The 25,673-nt window shown below is 42.1% G+C and overlaps 1 protein-coding gene across 6 annotated transcripts; it reads left to right on the top strand.

Moving 5' to 3' along the window:
* Positions 1-241: 241 nt before the first annotated feature.
* Positions 242-25,673, top strand: wdr17 (WD repeat domain 17). 6 transcript variants are annotated; one of them, XM_042056889.1, is made up of 30 exons: positions 242-325; positions 7,767-7,895; positions 8,117-8,300; positions 8,742-8,972; positions 9,762-10,013; positions 10,209-10,331; positions 10,476-10,663; positions 10,892-11,075; positions 11,184-11,275; positions 11,661-11,743; positions 11,831-11,917; positions 12,322-12,486; positions 13,092-13,294; positions 13,671-13,820; positions 13,986-14,116; positions 14,353-14,478; positions 14,731-14,886; positions 15,511-15,575; positions 15,725-15,857; positions 15,954-16,045; positions 16,204-16,303; positions 16,485-16,624; positions 17,535-17,555; positions 17,818-17,929; positions 18,071-18,212; positions 18,416-18,518; positions 18,836-18,937; positions 19,130-19,228; positions 19,933-20,116; positions 25,176-25,673. In XM_042056889.1, exons 2-30 carry the CDS (start codon positions 7,773-7,775, stop codon positions 25,293-25,295), a joined length of 3,891 nt encoding a protein of 1,296 aa, XP_041912823.1. In that variant the 5' UTR covers positions 242-325; positions 7,767-7,772; the 3' UTR covers positions 25,296-25,673. The 6 variants fall into 6 exon arrangements, with proteins under 6 accessions (XP_041912823.1, XP_041912798.1, XP_041912789.1 ...); XM_042056864.1 differs by lacking the exon at positions 242-325 and adding an exon at positions 6,708-6,841 and having other exon boundaries at positions 10,892-11,060; XM_042056855.1 differs by lacking the exon at positions 242-325 and adding an exon at positions 6,708-6,841.

Raw genomic sequence — 25,673 nt, 5'->3', positions numbered from 1 at the left:
AGTAGCAAAGCAATTGAGCGATTGAGTAACACTACAAACTAGCCTACAAACACACGTATCCATGGTGCCAAGCACCACCTAGCTTTTCAGTCGGTAGGGATTTGGTCAATGATTGGCATAGGTAGCCTTTAAATACACGGGTGGGTACCTGCGATTGACATGGTCGAGAGCCAATCATTTAGCTAAATGCAGTTATATGTTCTTGAATTAACCAATCATATAAGTAATCCGGAAGGAGCTACTACAAACTACATGAGCCAAGTGTTTCTGACCAGCAATACACCTGATTTCAGCACCACATCGCTGTCCACCAACAGATTCAACGGTAAGCGTTTCCATGTTTTTTACGCACCAGTATTTGTCATTTCCGTTCATTAAAAGCGTATATCGAAATGTCTACATGTTGCTTAGCCTAATCGAATGTAAGAACAATGTACTGTGATTTACGTCTCACACTACCGATTAGCCTAAAGGCTTCTAGGCTGGGTATTCAACATGTAGGCTACTCATGAGATACATGTAAACAATAAGACTGAACAGTAAGAACATTTATCCTGTGATATCCTGCATGGTGACACACATGTTAGACGTCACACGGCACATCAAAGTCAAAGTCTGCTTTATTGTCAATTTCTTCACATGTCAAGACATACAAAGAGATCGAAATTACGTTTCCCACTATCCCACGGTGGAGACAAGACCTATTTTACCAATTAGGTCCACAGACAAACATAACATTCAAGTAAACAATATAAAAAATAAATAAGAAGGCGCATACAATGAAGAAATAAGAGCAGCAAAATTTGGGTTGAAATTGTGCAATTGTGCATACAGTAGACAGAGTCAATATAATAGTGCAAAAGTCAGGCCAATAAATGACTGAGGTAGTTCTGTTTGAAGTATGCAAGTGGCATAGTGGTGCAAGTTATGTAAGAGCAGCAGAAGTGTGTTCAAAAGTGTTTTCAGGACAACAGGACAACAACAACAAGTTGCAAATTGTGCAAGTGTACAAGTGGAGTAGTGCAAGGCAGCCATTGTGGGTTCAAAGTCCAGGATGTTATGTAGCTGAGGGTGGAGGGGGGAGAGAGTTCAGCATCCTAACAGCCTGGTGTATGAAGCTGTTGGTGAGTCTAGAGGTGCGGGAGCGCAGGCTTCTGTACCTCTTCCCAGAGGGCAGTAGATCAAACAAATTGTGAGCGGGGTGACTTGCATCACTCACAATTGTGGTCGCCTTGCAGGTGAGGTGGGAGGTGTAAATGTCCTTCAGGGAGGGGAGTGAAGCACCAATAATCCTTCCAGCTGTGTTCACTATGCGCTGCAGGGCTTTCCTGTTGTATTCAGTGCAGCTTCCGCCCCACATGATGAAGCCTACAACTTCTGACACAATGTGTAATAGCTGTTGTATTAGGAAGCACATGCAGCCTATGTTATATAGCCTGCTAGATCAGCTCGTTTAATTGTTTGTTTGTTTTTTCATGTGAGGCATCATGAACAGCATGTATGACCAGTCACATGATCAATGCATTTGGCAGCAGTCCTTGAAATTCTGTTACAGACTGGAATGGTTTCTATTACATGTCTGAGAGCATCACATAGGCTACAGATAGCGTGACTTCAGGAGGTATAGTGCCCTGGAGACAGTTCATTCTAGAGTCACCACCAGCCTAACGTCCATTAACATTTCCACTGTTACCATGCGTAGCCTTTGTAATTAGAGCCGATGAGATCCCTGGAGACAGGGAGTACAGTGTTAGATGTTGTCAGTGCCACAAGAGGCAAAGCCTCTTCCCTCAACAGACCAAAAACTGTGAACAGTTTGAGTTTTATGGGAAACCATGACATATTATAATGAAGGTGATATTCATAGTCATTTCTCTACAGACACAATAAACAGTCTGACTTCCTATTAAGAGTTGCAACAGGTAGCTCTTACAACCAGGGTGAGAAATCAGCTGTTCTTGAAGGATATTACATGTAATCAATACATAATACCATAAACATGAATCATGCAACAGTAAAGTTTCAGTTGCATATCAGGCCAGACATGTGCCAGTCATACGTTTTGTTGTGTGGTGGCTATGGTGATAAAGTGTTCAAACTAATTTTGAGGAATACTTTTGGGAAACACAGCCCTGTTCAGTCTGGGGTACCTCTAGATGTTCTGAGATTATAAATGTCTAAACTCATGTAAATTGTTTCATATTTCACAGTAGGGTGAGAGGTAGTGGCCTAGAGGTACACTGGGACATATGCAGTTGAATACAATTGAAACTGTTAGAGCTTACATATATTTATATGATATACTATATACTTACATATACTATATTTATTTGTTTAGCTGTATTTGTACAGTATTATTGTGTCACACAATATTCATCCGACCAAGCACATTTATAAGCTTTTATTTACTGTTATTTTATTTCAAATACAGTAATCAACCAGGGCTGATTAAATGGACCATACAGCACTATGAATTAGAGGGGCTTGATTGTGAAAATGTGTGAGGTGTGAAATGTGAAGCTTTGTACGTGCCATAGTGGTACTGTGGCTACCAGTAAGAAATAATGTGATTATGCTACATTGTTCCATTGCTCCAATTGCTTTCAACTCTGACCCTCTAATGATGCCACATGGTACTGTACAGTATGTGTATGTTAAGTCTTAGACATACCCGGCTACCCCACATGTCCAGTCCTTCTAGTAATTGACACCTTCTGTACCTCATGCCTCTGAAGTCTGAGCTCTAAACCAATAGAAGGAGAGAGATTTAGAGAATCCCTCGGAATCTCTTTCACTTTCAATCACGCTGATCCAAGCTGATCTGGAGGACTGAGCTCGAGTGTGTGTAGATGTGCCACTGCACTCAGGCCCTCTGACAATGTAAACAGAAACACATGTGTCCGTGGGATATCAGGCTGCAAATAGGCATGCGTGAGTAAATTAAGACTGTAGGTCTTAAAGTGATTATAGTCAGGAGCCAAAATAGTAATGGAGTGCCACATCTGAGTGATTCAATTTAACCCTTAATGAATGAGTAGAGAACGAGGCTACTTTTGTTTTACATCTCCCGGTTTCTGAAGCCCCGCTGGGCATTCATGCAGTGTCCCGGCAATATCCTATGTGATTCTTATTTGAATAAGAATTGATAAACACTTTATTTCCCCCATGCTATTCTTGCACTGTAATTTCTTCTCTCTATTTTCCTTTTCTTAGGATTGCTTTACTTTGCTTCTTTTTCTGGAAACCATTAATTCAAGTAGCTCCAATGAGTGAGCATTGTGCTTGCTTTCCAGGGTGTGCCTCTTCACTGAATGATTACATTTGAAGGGCATGCATCTAAATAATCATTAGGAGAGTGTCTGATTGGCCTTGATTACTAAGTACATTAATCCAGTTAACCACTCAAGCCTGATGGCCATATTGCACGCTTACAGTAAATAATTCCTGGGCAGAAAGCAATGTCTTAGCCCAATAGTCCAAAAGCCCTGCAGTGTAAATAGGTCATCATGCCAACAGTGCACCAGTGGCTTGAATGCTTTGTTATGTCTTTTACGTTATTATTTATTTTCATTAACATTAGGGCATTTCATTCAAAATAGCGCATTTGAACTGGCCTGACAGCCTTTAGATTTGATGCTGTTGGGAAAGAAACTAGTGTCTGTACTGCAGACAGACAGAGACAGCAAGGACAGTTTGAAAAACAGTGTTTTGAACTGAACTATACAAGTTCTCTGTGGACTGAAAAAATAAGGAATATGGAGCCCAATTGACTATACTATTGGCAGCTACTTTAAAGGAACACAACAACATTTTGGGGAAAATAAGCTTATCCACCATCGCCCCCAAAGTTAGATAAGATAATACATACCCTTCTTGTCTAAGTCTGACGCACCCACGGTTAGTCTAGCTTAGCATACTTCATTGAGGTGGTCAGAACCAAATAGCCTATAGCTCCCAAAAGTGACAAAAGAACTCCAACATTTTTTTATTTACATGTAGTGACTTGTATAGCACAAATACCCATGTAAAATGAGAAACAGCAATTTTCTAAGCCTACATGTATACTGTACATACTTCGAACTATGTTCTCATTCAGGTGAAGCACTGCTACTTGGGCGGAGTGATTTGCTCGCAGCACCTGAAACGCTCTGGTTTTACTCCTGCAAAAAAAACCTCCACTAACATTCCATGCCATTGTTATTGCAGTCTGTGGCCATAATCGGCTGCAAAGGGCTGACATTCAGGCATGGCCAATTATTGATTGATGTAGTATAGTACCAGTTGATGTAGTATAGTATTGATGGATGTAGTATTAATTGATACCTAAGGTCTCCTTTGCCTTGTAGGTTGAATGTTGTTCCTTGTTGGTGTTGTTTGTTGCTTTGGATAAAAGTGTCTGCTAAATGAATAAATGTGAATGTCTAATGTATGGCCAATGCCTGTATATGGGCATGGAACACATGTACTGTACAGTTTCTATAGCTGTTGAAATTGCTCTAGTGTGATTTGTATCAAACGTAGTATGAAACATTACCTTTGTGTTCTGAACAAAATCACTGGCATTATGACTGTGTAGGAGCATTATGTCTGTGTACTGTAGGAGCATGGGTAGACTTGTGTTTGGGTTAATCCTGGCTTGTAAATACTTACCAAGGCAAGTTAATAAAATACAGAATATGTTAATACCAAATATAGGACAGAATAAATGTGAATTTCCAAGACAGCATGGTCTGAGGCTAGCTTAACTAGTTTGTGTCTAGAAAATACCTTTTTCTCCTTGATGATCCAGTCTCTAATCTATAAATCTATTTTATCTTTATTTATCTTTATTATAACTCTTTTAATCTTAAGAAATTGTATTGGCTTGGCTACATGTGATGTCAAGTTAAACTGTTCAGATGCTTCAATAAGAATAGAACAGGAATACCCTGGGGGGCAGATTGTAATTTTTCTTTTTTCAGTTTTGTACTACTTCACCACTTAGTTAGACCCTTGAAACCTTGAGCCACCTTGGGAAGGTCAAATTAAGACTTATTCAGTTTTAAAGGCAATTTACATTTGCTTTACATTTTGTAAATAAAAAAGGACAGATTATGGACAAAAGAGAGAAAGTTGGCCTTCTTAAAATATTCTAATTTCTAGTTCCCTTAATGTGAGCATGAAGTAACAATTGATTTGGGTGTAGGACGATGTACTAGAGGATATTCAAAATTGCATACACAGTGTGTAGAATAGAAGTATGCATGCACAGCTCATGTGATTTCATTGTTCATTGTATTCATTTGTTTCTTGAGAAAACATCCCACTTCCTCCTCCTCCTCCTCCTCCTCTTCCTCCTCCTCCTCCAGCTCATCCTCTCCTTCATGATCCTTTCTTTCTGTTCTTCGTCCTCCTCCTCCTCCTCCTCCTCTTCCTCCTCCTCCTCCAGCTCATCCTCTCCTTCATGATCCTTTCTTTCTGTTCTTCGTCCTCCTCCTCCTCCTTTCCTTTTATGCTCTCTCTCTCTTTCTCTCTCTCAGCTACTCCTCATGCAGACCACTTCATTTCAATCACCTCTCTTCTTCCCCGTCTTCATCGCCTTGGAAACAGCCATGACAGCCATCTCTCTTTCACAATCTCTCACTCACTCTCCCACTCACACATACGTACCCAATCACACATACACAGACAGACAGACAGACAGACAGACACACACACACACACACACACACACACACACACACACACACACACAGCACTCTGTCTGCTTGTCCCTCTGTGTTGATTCCTGTCACATCCTCTGCACCTCTCTTTCTCTCCATCTGCCTCCTCCTCTCGCCCGCCGTGTGAGGGGCCAGGTCAGCAGAGTTCTGTCCACCTTGACATCACTCACACACACACACACACACACACACACACACACACACACACACCAACCACATAATCACACACCCTACTCTGTCTGATCCGGAGTCAGATCAGGGAGGGGACAGTGGATGAGCATCTTGTTTTACTTACAGTACAGATCTATATGTCAATATGATATTTAAAAGGGATGGATACAAATAGACTGTTGTTGATGTGTTCAGACTTAGAGAGTATGTGTGTGTTTGTGATGTCAGGGTTTGAGCTGAGCAAATTTGAGTTTTGGCTGACTTTCTTGGTCAGAAAGAGGATTGTGCGTGTGTTTGTGTCTGTAGTGTGGATGTAGGTGTTAGTGTGTGTGTGTGTGGATAGAGAGAGAGAGAGAGAGAGGGAGAGAGAGAGAAGAAGAACAGGAATGATGCATGAATCATGACACAGAAAGAAGTGAAACACCTTAATGGAGCTTGTGTCAGAAGTAGGTGTACACATGTCTCTGTGTGTGACTGAGTGTTTGCTGGGTAGGTGGTGTGGGGGAGCTAAAGGCACATGATTTAAATAAAAGGATCTGCAGTTGCCTGGCTACGGGCAGGGGATCTGCTGTTGCCCCTGTCTGCTACCTCTTCCCTCGCGGGCAGGCTACACCAGTCAATGAGCAGAGACCGACACACTCAATGCTTAAGACATGCTTGCACGCAGGAGATTTAACACAGGCAGCATACTCGCTATCGAGAATTGACTACAGCCACTTTAGCAGCGGGATCTCTCTCTCTCTCTCTCTCTCTCTCTCTCTCTGCCAAGCTATCTATCTTTCCCTTTCTCTCCCTGTCTTGATCGTGCTCTCTCTCTCTCTCTATCTCTCTCTCACTTTCTCTCTGTTTGTCTCTGTGTGTTCTACACGCACACACACAATCATACAGTACTGTAGAGGAGGAAGTAATCTGTCGCCATCAACATGGAGACCCTTGAATGGTTCTGTAAGAGTGATGCTGACGTGAAGGTAGGCTGATCCCAGTGGCCGTGAGCTTGGCTGCGCTAGCTGGTAGTGCCTCTGTCTCACATCTCCTTTACCCAGAAACTGGAATTGTGAAAGCTGGAGGTGGATATGTTGCAGTGTGGTTGGTCATCCTCTGTGGTTATTGGTATCTGTTGATCTTACCTTTGGGTCGGGGCATTATGGTCAGTGTAGGTAGGCTACTCGTCCCTGGAGTAAGGTCTGCTAGTTGTGTCAGGATGATTGTGACTGTGCGGAGAGTAAGACTGCAGAGAATGTCTTGCATGTTCTAGAATCTTAATATCTTGTTACAATCACTATTAAAGTGTGTATAATTGTGTATTCACCTACAGACCTACCTTTATGCTCTTCCATCAAAAATATTTGTAAGTGCATTGGAAACTTTGTCAAATTGTATACAAAAATTACATGTCATAGTTAGTTGTGAGATTCAGTAGAATATGTCAAGGTTTCCAGGGTAATATGATGCATACTCCTACTGTCAACATGCTGAAAATCAGACTCTGTGACAGTTTGCAACAGAACACAGAAGTAGCAGACGTAATGGAGACAATTTAGGATATCCCACTATCCGATGAAGCTGAATTGTCTAATAATGTGTATAAATGAATACAATCAACATTACAAGTATGTCTTTTTGTTGTTGTTGATGAAATCCTTGTTTTTATTATTATTTATTAATGTAATTTTCCTTACAGAGTCTAGGTTTGTATAGCCTAGGTTATTGTTATTATTCTGTCCAAACTATTTTGTTTATCTCTATTAGTATTTTTTGTAGGCCATATGACTACTTTAAACTGTTCATTTTCAAGGACAATGTTTCATATTTTTCACAGATTTGGACAGAAGTGTCTGCTAAAAACCATGGTCATAACCATAACCACAGTTGCATCTCTGCCCCTGTCCCCAGATAAAGATGTCCCAGGTGAAACAGGTGGGTCTGCTGGCAGCTGGCTGCCAGCCCTGGAACAAAGACGTGTGTGCTGCCAGCGGCGACAGATTTGCCTACTGTGCCACCCTCGCCATCTACATCTATCAGGCGAGTGTTTCAAAATCACACTGCTGCCATCTTAATGGGTCTCTTCACTTTTCATTGTAAACAATGTTTTTCAGAACATTCTGCAGAATGTATTGGACAAATTATTAGTGGTAATCTTAGCTTATTGCTAAGATGATTTTCACTAAATGATCTAATATTTTATACTTATGCACAGCATGTTTGCAGCAGCAAAATATAAAGTTTCCCTCTCTCCTCTGCAGTTGGATCACCGATATAATGAATTCAAACTCCGAGCCATCATGTCCGAGCACAAGAAGACCATCACAGCCATCTCCTGGTGCCCACACAACGCAGAGGTGTTTGCGAGTGCCAGTGCAGATAACCTTCTCATCATCTGGAACGTGGCGGAACAGAAGGCTGTGGCCAGGCTAGATAACACCAAAGGTACTGCTGCCGCTGGCCATTACAGCGGGACAGGACAGATGGGTCCTGTGTGTGTGTGGCGTGGCGTGTCATGGTGTGGGTGGATGAGTGAGGGGATGGGTTTATGTTGATGTGCTCCGTTGTGTCTGTTATGAATGGAATGTGGGATGCAGCCATAAATTAGATTTACTCTCCGTGGGTGTGTTTGTGTGTGTATGTGTGTGTGTTTGCCCGTTTGTGTGTGTATTAGTGTGTGTGGATGGGTGGGTGTGTATGTGTTTGTGTGTTCTACATTTATTTTATGTATAAGAAGGATTGATTGTTATAGTGTGTGTGTGTGTGTGTGTGTGTGTGTGTGTGTGTGTGTGTGTGTGTGTGTGTGTGCGTGTGTGTGTGTGTGTGTGTTGCTGGGGGGGGGGTGGTTGTATAGGTATGTACATTGAAGACATACTTATCCTTTAGGTATCCCCTCATCTCTGAGCTGGTGCTGGAATGCAAATGACAGCATGGCGTTTGTGTCTCACCGGGGCCCCCTGTATGTCTGGGCCATCTCGGGGCCCGACTCTGGGGTCACTGTCCACAAGGACGCCCACAGCTTCCTCTCTGATATCTGCCTCTTCCGCTGGCATCCTGTCAAGAAAGGCAAGGTGGTGTTTGGTCACACGGACGGGAGCCTGTCCATATTTCAGCCAGGTAAGGAGGGAGAGGAGTCATCTGGCCACTGCCCCCACATTTGGCCACATCTGCCTGGTGTGTAAGGTGGAGTGACACAGTGCGGGTTGCCATAGAGATTCACTAATGTTACCATAGAGATTCACTAATGTTCACTAATTGGAAAACACAGGTGTGGCAGGATCTTCAGTACCAAATTAAACCAATAGCAAACCAAGTTTTTTTGTTCAGTGATTGTGAGACACTGGTGGTGAGGGTCACAGAAAGCAGAAGTACCGGTAGTCCAGTGCTCAAATTGACATCTCTCAGGAGGCTATTAAGACTGTATTAGCACCATATTAGCAGTAGGTAGTTATATACTCTAATCGACATAATCTTGGAAGCAACTGAAAAGCTAATAAAAGTCTGACATCGTAAAATTAAGGTTTTACTAAATCGTTTTCAAGAGATGTGTTCTTACTTGATGGCTGGGGGAAAAAATGAATATTTTTATTTCAAAATGGAAAAAAGGGTTTGTGGCCAGACTTACCATTAGAGGCCTTTGTAGTCACCATCTCCCCAGTGCAGTGAGTGGCATTGTAATAGAATAGTAAGCATGTCAAAGCATGTCAAAACCCAACCTCGTTTTCTCAAAATGTTTAATGAGAACAAATTAGTCTTTTCAAATTCCATACAGCATGCACTGCAAATGAGCTAGTGTGCTTCCTGGAAGGTCCAATGGAATAGCTAGCTCATCTAAAGCCAACGCTAATGCTGGTGCATCAAAGATCTTTACTGGAATTAACCCTGAGTCACCTTTTCACCAACCAGGCTCTAAGAACCAGAAGCATGTGCTGCGGCCAGAGGCCCTGGAGGGCACGGACGAGGAGGACCCCGTCACGGCTCTGGAGTGGGACCCGCTCTCCACAGACTACCTGTTGGTTGCCAACCTGCATAACGGCATCCGGCTGGTGGACTCCGAGTCCCTGTGCTGCATCACCACCTTCAGCTTCCCCAGCGCGGCCGCATCCGTGCAGTGCCTGGCCTGGGTCCCCAGCGCCCCTGGCATGTTCATCACCGGAGGTGACCCTGACTTTTGTGCTGTCTAACGATTCTGACTGGCTTTTAATGTGAATAGTTTGTTAAACTAGCCTCTTCCAAGTGTGCTTTTCGCTAGAGGTGCCTTTGGGATTTTTAGCTGCCTTTAGGAACCATTGTTTTTTTTTTTCTTTCTAGTGTCATTAATTCTTATAACCTATTTCTGTTCTGCTTGGGCAGACTCCCAAGTTGGTGTCTTGAGGATATGGAATGTTTCACGGTCAACACCTCTAGATAATTTCAAATTAAAGAAGACTGGATTCCACGCACTGCATGTGCTCCACTCCCCACCAGCTAAGAAATGTAAGTGTGTCCGACATGCTCATGAACGCGTATTAATAGAAAAACATGAATTCAGACTGCAAGCTACACCTGAAGTTACCGTAAATTAAAATCCCTCTGTCTCTCTCTCTCTCTCTCTCTCTCTGTATATTTTCCTACTTCTAGCCTTCAACACAATATCTCCAACAAAGAACCACTACACATCGTCCACCAGCGAGGCAGTGCCGCCCCCGACCCTTTCCCAGAACCAAGCCTTCTCCCTGCCCCCCGGCCACGCGGTGTGCTGCTTCATGGATGGAGGCGTGGGGCTTTATGACATGGGGTCCAAGAAGTGGGATTTCTTGAGGGATCTGGTATGCCATCAGTAACATGTTTGTAGGACTGTCCTGACTACAGGACAGGCTTAAAAGCATGCAGGTCACAACAAGGGAAATGTACAAATGTAAATCTATGTGCAATTCTAAATTGCATTTATATATTTTATGTTACATTTTATACTACCTGCATGTGCCATGTCTATATGTCATTTTTAAAGCTGCCACTGAGTGAATTTTGTTGAGTCATACTGCCTTATTTGCCAGGGCCATGTGGAAACCATATTTGACTGCAAGTTCAAGCCAGACGACCCAAACCTTCTAGCGACCGCTTCATTCGATGGAACGATCAAAGTGTGGGACATCAACACACTCACTGCTGTTTACACGTCTCCAGGCAACGAGGGTGTGGTCTACTCCCTGTCCTGGGCACCTGGTAAAGCTTTGGGGGGTAAAATTGACGAATTTGTAATAAACCATTCATTCTACAGTATAGCCATAATTTTGAAAGGGACTGTACCAAAAATGTAATGTTTCTTTTTCTACCATTTGTGTGAAGGGGATCTTAATTGTATTGCTGGAGCAACTTCCAGAAATGGAGCCTTCATCTGGGATGTAAAAAAAGGGAAAATGATTACAAGATTTAACGAGGTGAGTTGAGTTGCCCTTGGGCAAGGCACCTTACCCCTCACTGCTCCCTGAGCGCCGCTGTAGCAGGCAGCTCACTGCATCGGGATTAGTGTGTGCTTGTCACCACTGCGTGCTGAGTGTGTTTCACTAATTCACTGATTAGGATAAATGCAGAGACCAAATTTCCCTCATGGGATCAAAAGAGTATATATACTTATACTAGACTTCTATTCAGTTGTATTCTGAGTACTGATGAGAGTGCTTTGTGATAAGGCTTTTCCATCCTGGGACTGGTAGAAATACTAGAAAGATCTCAAGAGAATGCATTTACAGTACAGCATACATACATATATACCGTACATACTTCATTTGAGTATTTGATTGGGTTTATATGCCTGTTTTACAGCATGGGAAGAATGGCATATTTTGTATTGCTTGGAGCCACAAGGACTCAAAAAGAATAGCTACTTGTAGTGGGGATGGGTTTTGGTAAGTATGTGTTTGCTACAACGATTTCGTAATCAAATAATTTCTGGTTTCCTTGTTTAACAAGTCTGTGCCTCATATCTGTCCCAGTATAATACGCACCATTGATGGAAAACTCTTGCACAAATATAAGCATCCTGCTGCAGTGTTTGGCTGTGACTGGAGTCAGAATAATAAGTAAGTTCTCATTTCTACTCCTTTTGTCTTACACAATGCCCTATGGCAAGTCCTACTCTAATGCTTAGATTTGCAAAAGGGGCAGGCAGCCAAAATATCCAATAGTGTGTACTCCGGCGTTAACCTGGAGGCTATGTTTGAATATTTCATGTTTTGAAAACAAGAGGATCTCCTGTCAAAAGCCTCTTTGTTCTTGTTGACTTTCTCTGAACCAGTCATTGGCTGTGCTTGGATCTCATGTTTCTCTTCCTCTCCCTGTTGTTGTCTTCTCTCTTTCTCCTTCTGTCTCTCTCTCTCTCTCTCTCTCCTTCTGTCTCTCTCTCTCTCTCTCTCTCTCCTTCTGTCTTTCTCTCTCTCTCTCTCTCTCCCTGCCCCTGCCTCTGTCCACTGTCACGGCATCTCAGAGATATGATAGCCACAGGCTGTGAAGATAAGAACGTGCGCGTCTATTATCTGGCCACCAGCTCCGACCAGCCTCTCAAGGTGTTCACAGGGCACACGGCCAAGGTGTTCCACGTGCGCTGGTCCCCACTGAGGGAGGGCATCCTCTGCAGCGGCTCCGATGACGGGTAATAAATAATTTACTAGAGCCCCGCTCACACAGTCACGACAGTCTCACGCTAGCCCTCTGTGGGCAGCGGGACGTTTCTTCATAGGCATACTGTAAATGGTCATGCCGATTCTATGAATCAAACCAGTCTGAGGTGTTCTTGGCATTCTGTACTATATTTTATCTAATTCATAGATAGAGATAGATAGATAGATAGATACTTTATTGATCCCCAAGGGAAATTCAAAGGTCTCAGTAGCATACAGACATCACACACAACATGCACTTACAGCAGAAATTCATGCTGATGTCTTTAAAGCAACACAATGGAATAATTAGTATCTATATATTTTTCAATGCCATTTAGTGCTAAGTTTGTACCCTGTGCGTCTAATCCTGATTTGAAGCCGTTATTGTAAAGTAAAAGTACATTTTTGGGGCTTTTTGCCTATATTAAGATAGGACAGTGAAAAGTGACAGAAAGTGAGTGGAGCTGAGTGTGGTAGGGATGCTGCAGCCACTTGTGCCACCCCAAATTGTGTTGCTGTTAATGTGTGCAAGTATAAAGTGAAGTGAAGCTAGCAGCCTCTATATTCTTTTCTCTGTGTGGTCTCCTCCATGCAGGTCGGTCCGTATTTGGGACTACACGCAGGACGCCTGCATCAATGTGCTGAGTGGCCACACGGCGCCTGTGCGCGGCCTCATGTGGAACACAGAGGTGCCGTATCTGCTCACCTCCGGCAGCTGGGACTACTCCATCCGCGTGTGGGACACCCGGGATGGCACCTGCCTTGACACCGTCTACGACCACGGGGCAGACGTCTATGGTGCTACACCTATAAGTCCCATTCATAAGCCTTAAGAGAAGTCAAATGCTATTTTGGGGGCGGTTGGTGGGTTATAATGACGACCAATTTGTTCAGATATATCAGAAAACATGGATGCTGTTAAGATATTAGCATTGTATAATTTCCTTGTGGCCAGACATTTTATGGATCCTGCTTCAACAAAGAGAAATGGATACATGTATCTTTATCTAAGGCATACAAGCCTAGCCAGTTTCAATTGTGTAATGATAGCAAAGAACACTTTTTCGAGCTTCCTCTCGTGTGACTCTATTACTGTGTTTAAATTACTCCATGCTCTGAGGTTCTGTTATATAAGCGGCCAGTCTAATGGTCTCTTTTTATTTCCAATCTCCAGGCCTTACCTGTCACCCAAGCCGGCCCTTCACCATGGCCTCGTGCTCGCGAGATTCCACAGTCAGACTGTGGTCTCTCACGCCTCTCATTGCTCCTCTCCTGGTAAACATTCTTACTGACCACAGCTGGGATGACATCATTGGGAACACAGGTTAACATGCATGCTATGTTCTGATTATGGATGTTACTGTGAATTTCTGTCTTGAATGATGCATAGCTGATTTGTCATGTGCCAGAATATTAAAGCATAAGTGTGATGAGGCATCATGGGAGTTGGAGTCCTTGTTTATTCTGTGCTGTGCTCATGATTGAACAGATCGTGCCATGGTGCCTGGGGCTGCTCCGCTTCTGTGTGGGAAAGTGTCCAGGGACATCAAGCAGGAACTGGACAAACTCACTGGTGACCTGAGCACAAAGAAACTGAGGTGGTTCTCTGAGTGTTTTTCTGTAAGTGAATCTTGATGTATACTTGATTTGTCTGAAATTGTATATATAAGTATAAGTAAATTGTATTTTGTACCTATAAAATCACTGTTATATTGTGAATATATATATACTAATAATAATTCCTAAAGACCAATATTCTAATGCCCATTTCATTGTTTATGGTGTATATGTTACTGTCCTGTATATTAGTATATTAGTGTAGTATACTAATGAAACTTGTGTATGTGTCTGTAAAGCCTCCAGGCGGCAGCCATAACCTCTGGAACCTTGTGGCGGTAATAAACGGGCAGGACGATAGCTTACTGCCCCAAAGCTACGGCCAGGACCTCATGCACATGAAGCACCTGATTCGCTTCAAAACCGTGAGTTCCACAACTGTTTACTCGAATGATCAGTGAAGCCGTACTGCCTCTCAATCTCATTTAAAACTTACCTCTGTGACATCCATTTTGGATTAAATCCAAAGTAAATGTATCTCTTGTATTTTATTTAGAATAAAACACTGTCTTCTTGAAATAAGTCCTGCATAACTAAAAATAAATTATTTCTACATCATTAGTACATCATGTCCACTTTTTTTGTTGCTTTTTTCCCCCCTGTGTTTTCCCCCCCAGTCTGAGGCCCAAGAGCTGACGATTGTCAAGATGAGTAAGTTTGGAGGGGGCATTGGGGCCCCCAGCAAAGAGGAGAGGCTGAAGGGAGCTGCAGAGATCCACCTGAGGCTGGGCCAGATCCAGAGATACTGTGAACTCATGGTGGAACTGGGAGAGGTGCGGCAGCACACCACACCAACTAGCGTCCTCTAACAAACTGCACAATATACACTGCGCAGGTGTATCTCAAAAAAGTAGAATATCATGGAAAGGTCTGACTGAGCCCAGACTGAGAGATTTTCCTCAGGAAACCGTTGCTGGTATTTTGACTTAATTAGCTGATTAGGGCTCATCTCAGCTTCTGGATTTTTCCATGAGCTGTAAACTGTAATCATCAAGATTAGACCGAAAAAGGCTTCACTGTATGTGTAATGAATCTAGATTATATGAAAGTTTCAGTTTTTTAAATAAATTACGGGAAAACAATGAACTTTTCTATGACATTCAAATTTTTTGAGATGCACCTGCATATGCATATGTTAGACTTTTTGTACAACAATTTCAACAAGATTTAAGATGAGGCTGCTTATCTTACCGTGCGTGCAATACCCTACTCTGTTCCAACACAGTTTCCTGGGCCTAGTGATGATATATTCTAGTTTTGTCATATTAATAGACTCTTGAGTGCAGTGGGATTTATTTGCCGCTGTTCTTATGTAAAAAAAACAAATACTTTAGTGTGCACATACATGCACTTCTGTGACTAAATTCCATTCTTTCCTTGTTCACTCCATGGCTCAGTGGGACAAGGCACTATCAGTAGCCCCTGGGGTGTCCCTGAAGTACTGGAAGAAACTCATGCAAAGGTACGCAGTGCTCCATCATCAAATGTCACACCACTGTGCTGCTACTGCACTTAGATTACAGGCAGGCGTTTCCAAGATAAAGCTCTAGCCTACGCAACCATTCTGTGTGCGTTGTCGTGAAATGAACTCTTGTACTCAATGTGCTGTAGGAGAGCAGACCAACTGATGCAAGAAGGTAATGATGACGTCATCCCCTACTGTGTTGCCACGGGCGATGTGAAGAAGCTGGTGAATTTCTTCATGTGCCGAGGCCAGCTAAAGGAAGCCTTACTCGTAGCACAGGTACTGGGGATCGGAGCAGGGAACAGATTGTTTGAATACGGCCGACTTCGGTTTGCATAATGTATTCAGAGGTTTGCCTGCTGTATAACTCAACAGGGTGCTTGTGAGGGAAATATCCATGTGCCTCAGACCTCTTCAGCAAACAACAACGCGAGCACAGACAATGATGACATGGAAGCGTATAATGGGTTTGTACATAGTGCTTCTGAGACTGATTGCACTTAATCACCCCATGCAGCAATTATGTGTATCCTTACCATATCTTTTCCCCTTTGTTTCCTTCCCTTTCATGTCCTCTCTCTCTCTCTCTCTCTCTCACACACACACACACACACACACACACTAGGCTCCTGCATAGTGTGTGTAAAGAGTTGGCAGAGTGGTATTTCCAGGATGGACGTGCAGTCTTGGCGGCCTGCTGTCATCTGGCAGTGGACAACACAGAGGTAGAGTGAAGTGGACATCCTGTGGATCCTATAGACAGCAAATACTATAGAAGAAATATTATAAATGATATAAAGAAATACTAAATATAAATACTAAAGAAGTGCTTATAATGGGTTGAACAGACTAAAAACTGCAAAGGTTTCCACCAAGCAGGTGTGATGGGTATTTTCTCATCCCCAGTTGGCGATGGCCACCCTTATCCGCGGTAATGAGCTGGAGCTGGCGGTGTATGCGGGCAAGGTGCTGGGGGAGCTGGCGGCTCCGGCCACACATTACGTACTGGAACTCTTGGCCAGGAAGTACATGACCACAGCGACCTGGTAAGACCTGCTCATACACTCACTCTACACACTCACTCTGTATGCTAACACACTCACTGCATGCTCACACACTTGTTCTGCACGCTCACACACACATTCTGCACGCTCACACACTCGCACGACATGTGTTAACAGCCTAATGGATGGCTTAGACATGTGCTCTGTGGCTTAGATAGAGTAGATCTTATTCAGCCACATTATTCATTCATCAGTTCATTAATTGATTCTCAATATCACAAGAAATGTGCACATTCTTAAAACTTACAAAAATTCAGATCACACAATGTAACTTACAGTAACTCTCATTAATTTTATTCAAATCAAATGCATTGCACTGTTTGTCAAGGGATTAAAAACTGTTGATAACAGAAACTTTCAAGCCCAAGATAAGAATATTTATTTCATTAATTTCAAGGTATTTGCTTTCAGTTGTAATATACTGTATATTGCACTTTTTTATTATTTATGTGGCAAAACAACATCATAAAATACAGCAGACTTGTTTTGAGTAAAAGCCAAACAAATGTTAGACTACTGCAGACCACGGCTTTTAGTAGCCCCCTGTGTTCATTTGGTGTATTGCATGAGTGACATTGTGCTCAAAGAAGCATTTTGAACACAGTAATAATCTTACTTGGTGTTGGCTCATTCTCTGGTCATTTGTCTGTGTACTACTATCCACTGCACATTTTTCTTTAATAATGTACTGTTTTTATGATCAGAAATGTTCATAATAATGTACTGTTTTTATGATCAGAAATGTTCATGTCTGTCATTTGGACATTGCAGCAACAAGTTAGGCTAATTGTAAAAGAGAATGTTGTTCATTAAATGGGCATGTTTATTTTGATCCCCCTCCTCATCCTTCCGTACATGTTTGACCTCACTGTCCATTTCCATCTCTTCATAGCTTTCCATCTGTGGCTAACAGGTAGTTGTGATTACTCAAACACCATGCACTTCTCATATGTATTTTTATTATTATTTATTGACTCTCTAAATACATTTACTGATGATATATAACATATAACATACTGTATAGTTTATAGTTTACTAAAACCTCCAGTCCCCATAGCTTTGTCAACCCTTTCTGCATGAGCATGTGCTGTGGTTTTCTGTGTACGTGTGGGTGTGAGTGTGTCCTGAAATGCACACTGTCAGTGAAGCAAGCTCATCCCCTTTTTTCCACCAAGGGACTTGGCGTGCCAGCTCCTCCAGATGATTCCAGACAATGAGATCCTGCTCGCCAAACTCTGTGCCTTCTACCCAGGCAGTACTGCTGAGATAGATGAGTTGCATGAGAGAGTGAGTCGGGGGGGGGGAAAAACTTGCATCAAATATTGATGATTATTTTTATTACTTATTGTCATGTTGTATTTAGGGTTTAATGAAGAGATGATCAAATGCCAATTTGGAGGTATTAATGGCATTTTAAATTGTGTCTAGTGTGGTCTTCCCAGTCTAGAGGAATGTAAGGACTTGGCAGAATCTGCTGAGGGTGAAGGGGACGTCTTCAATGCTGTCAAATATCATTTGCTGAGCCCAGAGCCAGACAAGGCCTTACCCATAGGAATGACTTTTGTGAAAGGTAGGTCTTTTTTCCAAGTGTGGAAGATTGTCAATGTGTCAAATGTGCATTTGTACATTTACAAGAACAATAACCCACACAGTTAACTGTAAATCCTATAAACCTTAACTATAACCGAACTATAACCTATCTACAGTATAAATTGTGCTAGATTGGGGAAGACTCTAAATCCCATAATCGTTTTTTTTTTCATGTACCCACAGAACAGTTGACTGGTTCGGAATGGACAGTGGACTCCATCTATCCTGTTCTTGATCTACTGGGATATATCCGGACAGATCGACTTGTCCTGTCCAAGTGTAGTGAGTAAGTGCAAGAACAAAACACAAGTGAAAGAACCTTTTTCCATGCAAACAAAAGAACTGGGAGTTAGCAAAGGTTTCTGCATGGTCTTTGTATCATGGTATCTCTCTGGGCTTTGCTAAAAAGTATATTTGTTTTTAAAAAGACTAACATTTGTTATAGTTTAACTGACTCTAATTATTTGTTGTTTATTTGTTAATGCAACAGTGTTACTAAGTAGACTGACCTGTATGGCTGTGTATGGCTAAATGCTCAGCTCTGTTAAAGACAGCAGACACAGGGTAATCAATGACCAAATTAAATGTTGTTTGTGTTTGCAGACATCGCAATGAGCTGCTCATTCTCTGTGGCTACATTGGTGCACTACTGGCCATCTCAAGACAATATATCAGTATTGTCCCTGCACTTTATGAGTATACTAGGTAAGACGGTCAGGAGTAATGGCCCTAACACTAACTACCGTAATAATGATAATATACTCTGTACAAATACTCTCTCCTTGCTACTGCTCATTTTTTTGAGAACAGCGAGTATATGTTTTTTTGGTTTTCATTTTTTTATCGCCCTTGCTAACCGCCCTTCATTCTCTCTTTCTCTCTCTCTCTCTCTCTCAGTCAGTTGTTGAAGAGGAGAGAAGTAGCTGTTCCCTTACAGATCGAACAGCTCTCAGTGGAGCTAGAGGCTTGGAGGGCCTGCATGCAAAGTGTAGTCAAGTGGGTATAGAACACACACAAAAAATGGAAGGGAAAGCAAGAACTGCCTAATGTCGCTTACAGCAGTTTCAGCTTGATTTACACAGAGACCAGCATGAGCACATGGCCCAGCATGAGCTATATGAGTATGAGTCTTTCATTCTAAAAATGAGAGACAGAGAGGTAGAATCAGAAAACATGTTTGAGAAACACTGCAGAGTAATTTCTCTTAGCATTGTGATTAATTACTACCAAAACTGTACATATATCACGTGCATCCAACACCCACCTGTTGCCACAACACTTTAACTCAAAGAACCTTCCACAACCCCAGTGAACCCTCTGTCCAGGATGACGTAAGGCGGGGGCTAGGACTGCCTATAAATAACATGTTTCTTATCATTTGTGCACCAACATGGACAGGAGGTATTGCTCTACACATACATACAAAAACATTTTACTAGCTACTGTAAATGCAGCAGGACACAAATCTGATCATGCTATGTCCAGGAGAACTCAATGTGTGGTGGTCCATTGAAACAGTCCTTAAATAAGTGGTGCATAATCTTCACTAGATATCATTCTACACATTTCTTAAGTGAGTGTTTTAAAATGATTCATCATATTGTGTGCCACTGTTTTGTTTTTGTTGTTTTTGTGTATGTAACTAACACACTCATGTTATCCTCATCTACTTGCTCTCCCACACCCCACGCCACCCCCAGGGGCTCGGTGGAGCCATCGTACAGTCCTCCATCTGAGGCTCAGAGAGAGGCGTACGCCCAGTTGCTCAGCAGGATCACAGAGCAGCCTCACATGGGTCTGCAGGGCCCAGACTACGTGACCGGATCCAACCTGCCCAGCCACTCGGAAGTCCAGATATCCTGCTTCACTGGAGTCAGGATACAGGTCAGTCCAAACCTTTTATATTTCTTGTGAAATATTCATCTATTACGTAACACAATAAAGTGGTGATACTATGTAAAATTACTAGAATGGACTAGATAACTGACTAAGTGTGCCTTGAAAAGCACTATATAAATGCAATGTGTTGTTGTTGTTTTAAGATGACACGAGAATAAGTAAGAACATACTTATATACAATCTTAATGACAACAGATTCCCTACTGGGAATGGATGACAGTGCTATCAATTGGGCTATCTATCTATAAATGACAGGAAAGTCTGTCTGTTTATGTGTGTGTCACATATCGTTGAACCATTCATCCGATTGATTTCGAACTTGGCAGGTGTCTTGCTAAGGGCACAAGTAAGTGCAGTGCCAAGTTCAATGTTGTTTGAATAAGATATGCATTATAAGATATGCATTGGATATTGTTAAATATATCACACATATATTTAAACACACATTAGCTTTTGCCGCTCTACTGTAGCCACTCCCCTGTCTGTGTGTGTGTGTTATTCACATATCTGTTAAACCATCCATCAGATTGAGAATGAAGTTCAAAACAATGTAAAAATGATGTGCAATACAGTAAACTGACACTTCGAATAGCCCAGGCTACTTGGATTGTCCTTAAACTTTAAATAAACAAACAACAATTACGACTGCAACGATAATGTGTATGTATACCGTTACCGTTACGTGTGTATGTATATGTACTGTATGTATGTAATGTATGTATGTATGTATGCACGGATGTGTGGCAAGTGGGAGGTTGCTCTATATTGCACCATGTCGACTAGGCCATCTGAGGCCCTGCCCCTCAAAATATTCAATCAATTGGACTATATGTTACGTGAAGCCCAACCAGGCAACACAGGTTCGTGGTCACAGAAAACCAGAGGCGTGGTTTCAAAAATAAACTGTCTTTATTTACATTCATTAAAAAATGTACAGGGAGTTGGTTCTCTCCAGACAGTCAGAACCTCTGCCACTAGGCACCGACATACATGGCCTACAAGGCCTGGACACACATGTATAGGCTAAACACACGCAGTCACACACACACAGACCAGAATGTGCTCAGTAGACTAATGGCTGATGAAGGATGGAAAGAGCCAGGAACAGGGCTAGAGCTTACCCAGGGCTGGAGAGTTTATCAGAGGAGAGGGTCTAAAGACACACCACACGTGAACATCAATACCACGTCAATACCAAATACTCACATGCACCACAGCAGGAAAAGTGAAGGGACGCCACCACCTTGAGATAGCCCGCCACCCAATTGGCCTGCAGCTCCTGTCCAGCAAGAGAGAGAAAGATCAATGAAGGAGCCACTAATCCGAATACACACAATACCCAGTATATGCACTCACAAATAGCCTACTAGTGGGCAAGGGACAACTTATCTTATACAGCAAGGCCTAACGCTCTTCTCGCACGTTGGCATGACACAGGCTACTAGCTATCCTCTGGTTACTGCCCATTCACAATTGGAAACACACACATTCAGTTCACAACCACACAATGCCGGACCGCCAGGGCCTTCAAGGCCTTCTCTGAAGGCCTAACTATTTTCAAACGAATGAAAAATAATAGTGTCTTTAATAACATTTTACTTTACCATTTAATATTCGCTTCTTCTTCTCCTTCCCGATCGTTCTTGACTAGGCTATATTTGATTGACAGATTGTGTGAACAAATAGTGAGGGCGTGCGATACATTTTTATCCCTTCCCTTCTTAAGGCCCGCATGAGGCCCTCACAAGGAATCACTGCGTTTTCGGTATCTAAGCAACCATTAGATATCATAGTGTAACGATTTGATAGCGACACACACAGTTGTCCAATCAAAAGGTTTATAAGCTGAGAACGAGAGCAAGGACACGGACACAGGACACAATACACACGGGGCAAGTCAAGTACACACACACGCTACACATACAGGGGTGGACGCAGCCTCCCACACAAAGAGGATCACACACGAGGGAGAACTAAAAGGGAAACATGTCACAATAAAGACGCTAACTTTAGACTTATAACTTAGAAGAAATACAGACATAAACCCCCAAATGTTCACCCCCGTATCCCAGCATGCCCTGCGTGGGAGAACGCTAACAATGTCTTGTGCGCCGACGTTACATAGCTCCCCAAGCCATTGCCGTCCTCGGCAATGACCACGAGGTAGCCACATGCTAACGTCGGCGCGCGTCGCCCGCCACTCAGTTCAGTGCGACAGTACCGCCAACTCACGTGGTGTGCACGCCGCAGGAGCTCACTCAACGGGGAGCCACGCTGCTAACAGTCCAGTGCGGGCGTGCTAGCAGCCACGTGGCCGTCCCCGCTCGTCACCAGCTCATACCAGCTCCCTCTCAGCAGCCGCTTGTGCGCCGACGTTACAATATGTTTGGATTCGGGTTGATTGAAGGCTACATCTGACTGATTAGCCAATCAAATCGACCTGTTATGCACGGAAACTCATGAACAAAGCTATGTAGCCTACAATACCATTTATTGTTAAGGTAAAGCATTACATAGAGGCAACTAACGTTAATCATTTCAGAGGTTTTCGATGGATTGACTGTAGGTCGGAAAAGTGGAAAGACGAAGGCTTCAACTTTTTTGTTTTGTTTTACCATGATTGTGTTTGAAGATGTCTGGTAGTTTCACCATTAACACGACTTGATATCACTTGTTAGGATGATATTAATAATAATACATAAATACATTTTTTACTTTGATTACTTTGAAGGTGAAGGAAGTGTGAGAAGAATTTCTATGTGAACCATCTATCATACGAGTTACAAGATCAGTATGATGGCTAACGTCACGAAGTTAAGTGCGAGTCTGCGCAGTACGATGGCAAGCCAACTGAAAAAACTTTCAATTTGCGTCAGTGCCCTCCCATTGAAAACGACGGAGTATGTTCGTCCATTTCTTTTACTGTCTATGGATATAAATCAGTAGAGTAAATGCTCCCGTTAAGAACCAAACCAGATTTTGTTCAAATCTACACACCTATGGCTACTGAAAAATGTAAGGTTCATTTAGCAAATGTTATTTTGAAGTGTTAAAAAACATTGTTGTTTTAAAATTTCTGAACAAAATCTGATAATTGGGGGTAGGCCTACATCATACGGGAAAAGTTACTACGAACGCAATGTCACAATAACCTACCAGGAATGTCACTGCATGCATCGATAGCGGCAGGAGGCCAAAACTATGGCAAGCCATTTTAACATTTAAACGTTAAGTTTGACTATCCGGAATTAACAATGTAGATATCAACGTCTTTCTGACTAGTCGCAATTACATTTTGGATAGTTGGAATTGTCATTCAATATATCTGTAACGTAATTGTGACTATTCGAAACGACAGATATAGATATCTGTAATTCAGTTTTGACTAGTCAAAACTCAATTACAGATATCTGCCATCACGTCATGAAAAACGACATTCAACTCGTCAGACAATTCAGTTTTGACTAGACAGAATAAAAGTTGAAGATATCTCAAACGTCATTATGACTAGTGCAAATTATTGTGCAAAGAAGAAGTGGGCTTATTTCCTTATTTATATGAATGGAAGAAGAAGAAGCAGTCATGGCTGTAATGTCTTGTCGACATCTAAAATAACTAAAACTCAGGAACTTCTGAACCTTGTGGTTTATTAGACTCTCAAGTTATCAACTGGCTTGATCTCAGTTTCGTACATAAATGTGAGTAGGCCTACTAAATGCACCAGTGTCATACAGGAAACTCCATTCATAACAACGGTGTTGGCTGTAATCGAAAAAGCAACATTGAATCATCAATTATCGCTGCCAGCTCCTGTCTTGCACGGGCTGCAGCATTAAAACGACGATTAAAAACTCCTTCGCCCTCTGGCTGCTCCGACATGGTGCTAATCAGTGCTAATTACAGCAGTTAACAGGTGCTATGTGATTTGATGATTTGAACAGCCTAAAGTGAGATGCAGGCCTAATTTGCATAGCAATAGGCTACAGATATCTCTAATGTAATTTCGCCTAGTCAAAACGGTAATTCAAGATATCTATAATTACATTTTGACTAGGTAGAATGAAAGTTATAGATCTCCAATTTCAGATATATCTAATCAAAACTCATTCAAGATATCTATGACTTGATAATAGATATCTACAATTAAATTATGACTATCCCTAACTCCAGTTTGAGATATCTACAACTTCATTTTGACTAGTCATAATTCCAGTTACAGATATCTACAACATAATTTTGCCTAGTCAAAACTTAATTCAAGATATCTGAAAAGGAACATGTACAGTAGATATCTTTAATTGAGGTGAATTAAAGATATCTTCAACTGGAGTTATGACTAGTCAGAATCAAATTGTAGATCTCTAACTGGAATTACAGATATCTACAATTCAATTGCAGATATCCATAATTCACATAGTGGATATCTGCAACTGAATTGTAGATATCAGTAATGATAAATCCCATAGAAATGAATGACAAACGTGGCGTCATTTGTCCTAGGAAGAATGTCTTTGTGGATATCTGAAATGACAATTATGGATAGGAAGAATGTAGTTGCTGATATCTGAAATGTTAATTTTGACTAGGCAAAACTGAAATACAGATAGGCCTATCTACAACACATATCCAGTCTAGCTGTTAAATGTTAAAATGGCTTGCCATACAAAACAGCACAAGGGATCCCGCGGTGAAGGCAGGAGTCAGGTGGACGAACAACGTTATGCAGCTATGACGTCGGCGTTTCAAATTAAAAGTTGAAGTTGATATACTGTAGCCACTCCTATACGCTGATTGGCTCGCCTCTGAATGCCAAGAGCCACTTGCAATGGCACTACCCGGCTAGAACCTTGTCCTGTTACATTTGTATATGTACAGTACTGTAGATGTCTGTCTGTCTGTCCATCCATCCATCTGGAATGATGCATTGTTCTTGTGGGGTCATAAAACCAAACCTGACCTCCACACATAAACAAGCCACTGGTATGAATTATTATGTAGTAAATTGGGCTTCTAGTCACAACATGTACAATCTATTTCAACCTAGGGCCCAGTGTTCTTCCTGGAGGACGGGAAGTCTGCCATATCTCTGAATGATGCACTGATGTGGGCCAAGGTCAACCCTTTCTCCCCACTGGGGACCGGCGTACGCATTAACCCCTTCTGATCAGTGACGGAGAGGCCAAGAGTCGGCTCGGCAAGGCAACATGTGTGGAAGTATAGAAGCTGCATTTCGGGACTGCAGGGGTTGTCGCCAGTCACAATCTAAGGATGGTTTGTCAGTGGACCACAGGGTTATGGAATGACACAAATGTTCTTACAGTTAAAATGTTACACCAAGAGGTGTATTACAAATGCACACACAAGTCTGACAGTGTTCTAGCTTTAACATATATAATTCCACAACTAAAAACTGTAAGAACATATGCAGGTGGCTCTATGTGCAGGTTTCTTCTGAATGATTGAGTAACTACTAGGGATGCACGATATATCGGCGGCCGATATATTATTGGGTGATAAGTGAAAAAATGAAAATATTATTATC

The sequence above is a fragment of the Alosa sapidissima genome, chromosome 1 (genome assembly GCF_018492685.1).
Source record: "Alosa sapidissima isolate fAloSap1 chromosome 1, fAloSap1.pri, whole genome shotgun sequence".
NCBI classification, from domain to species: domain Eukaryota; kingdom Metazoa; phylum Chordata; class Actinopteri; order Clupeiformes; family Clupeidae; genus Alosa; species Alosa sapidissima.
This window is presented reverse-complemented; position numbering and strand designations above follow the sequence as displayed.

What these genes read in the sequence shown, in the direction of transcription:
- wdr17 (XM_042056855.1), top strand. Translation starts at nt 6,797, where the DNA reads ATGGAGACCCTTGAATGGTTCTGTAAGAGTGATGCTGACGTGAAG. An exon ending in GGGATTTCTTGAGGGATCTG is followed by an intron (nt 10,664 to 10,891) that starts GTATGCCATCAG and finishes CTTATTTGCCAG; the next exon opens with GGCCATGTGGAAACCATATT. An exon ending in TCATGGTGGAACTGGGAGAG is followed by an intron (nt 14,887 to 15,510) that starts GTGCGGCAGCAC and finishes TCCATGGCTCAG; the next exon opens with TGGGACAAGGCACTATCAGT.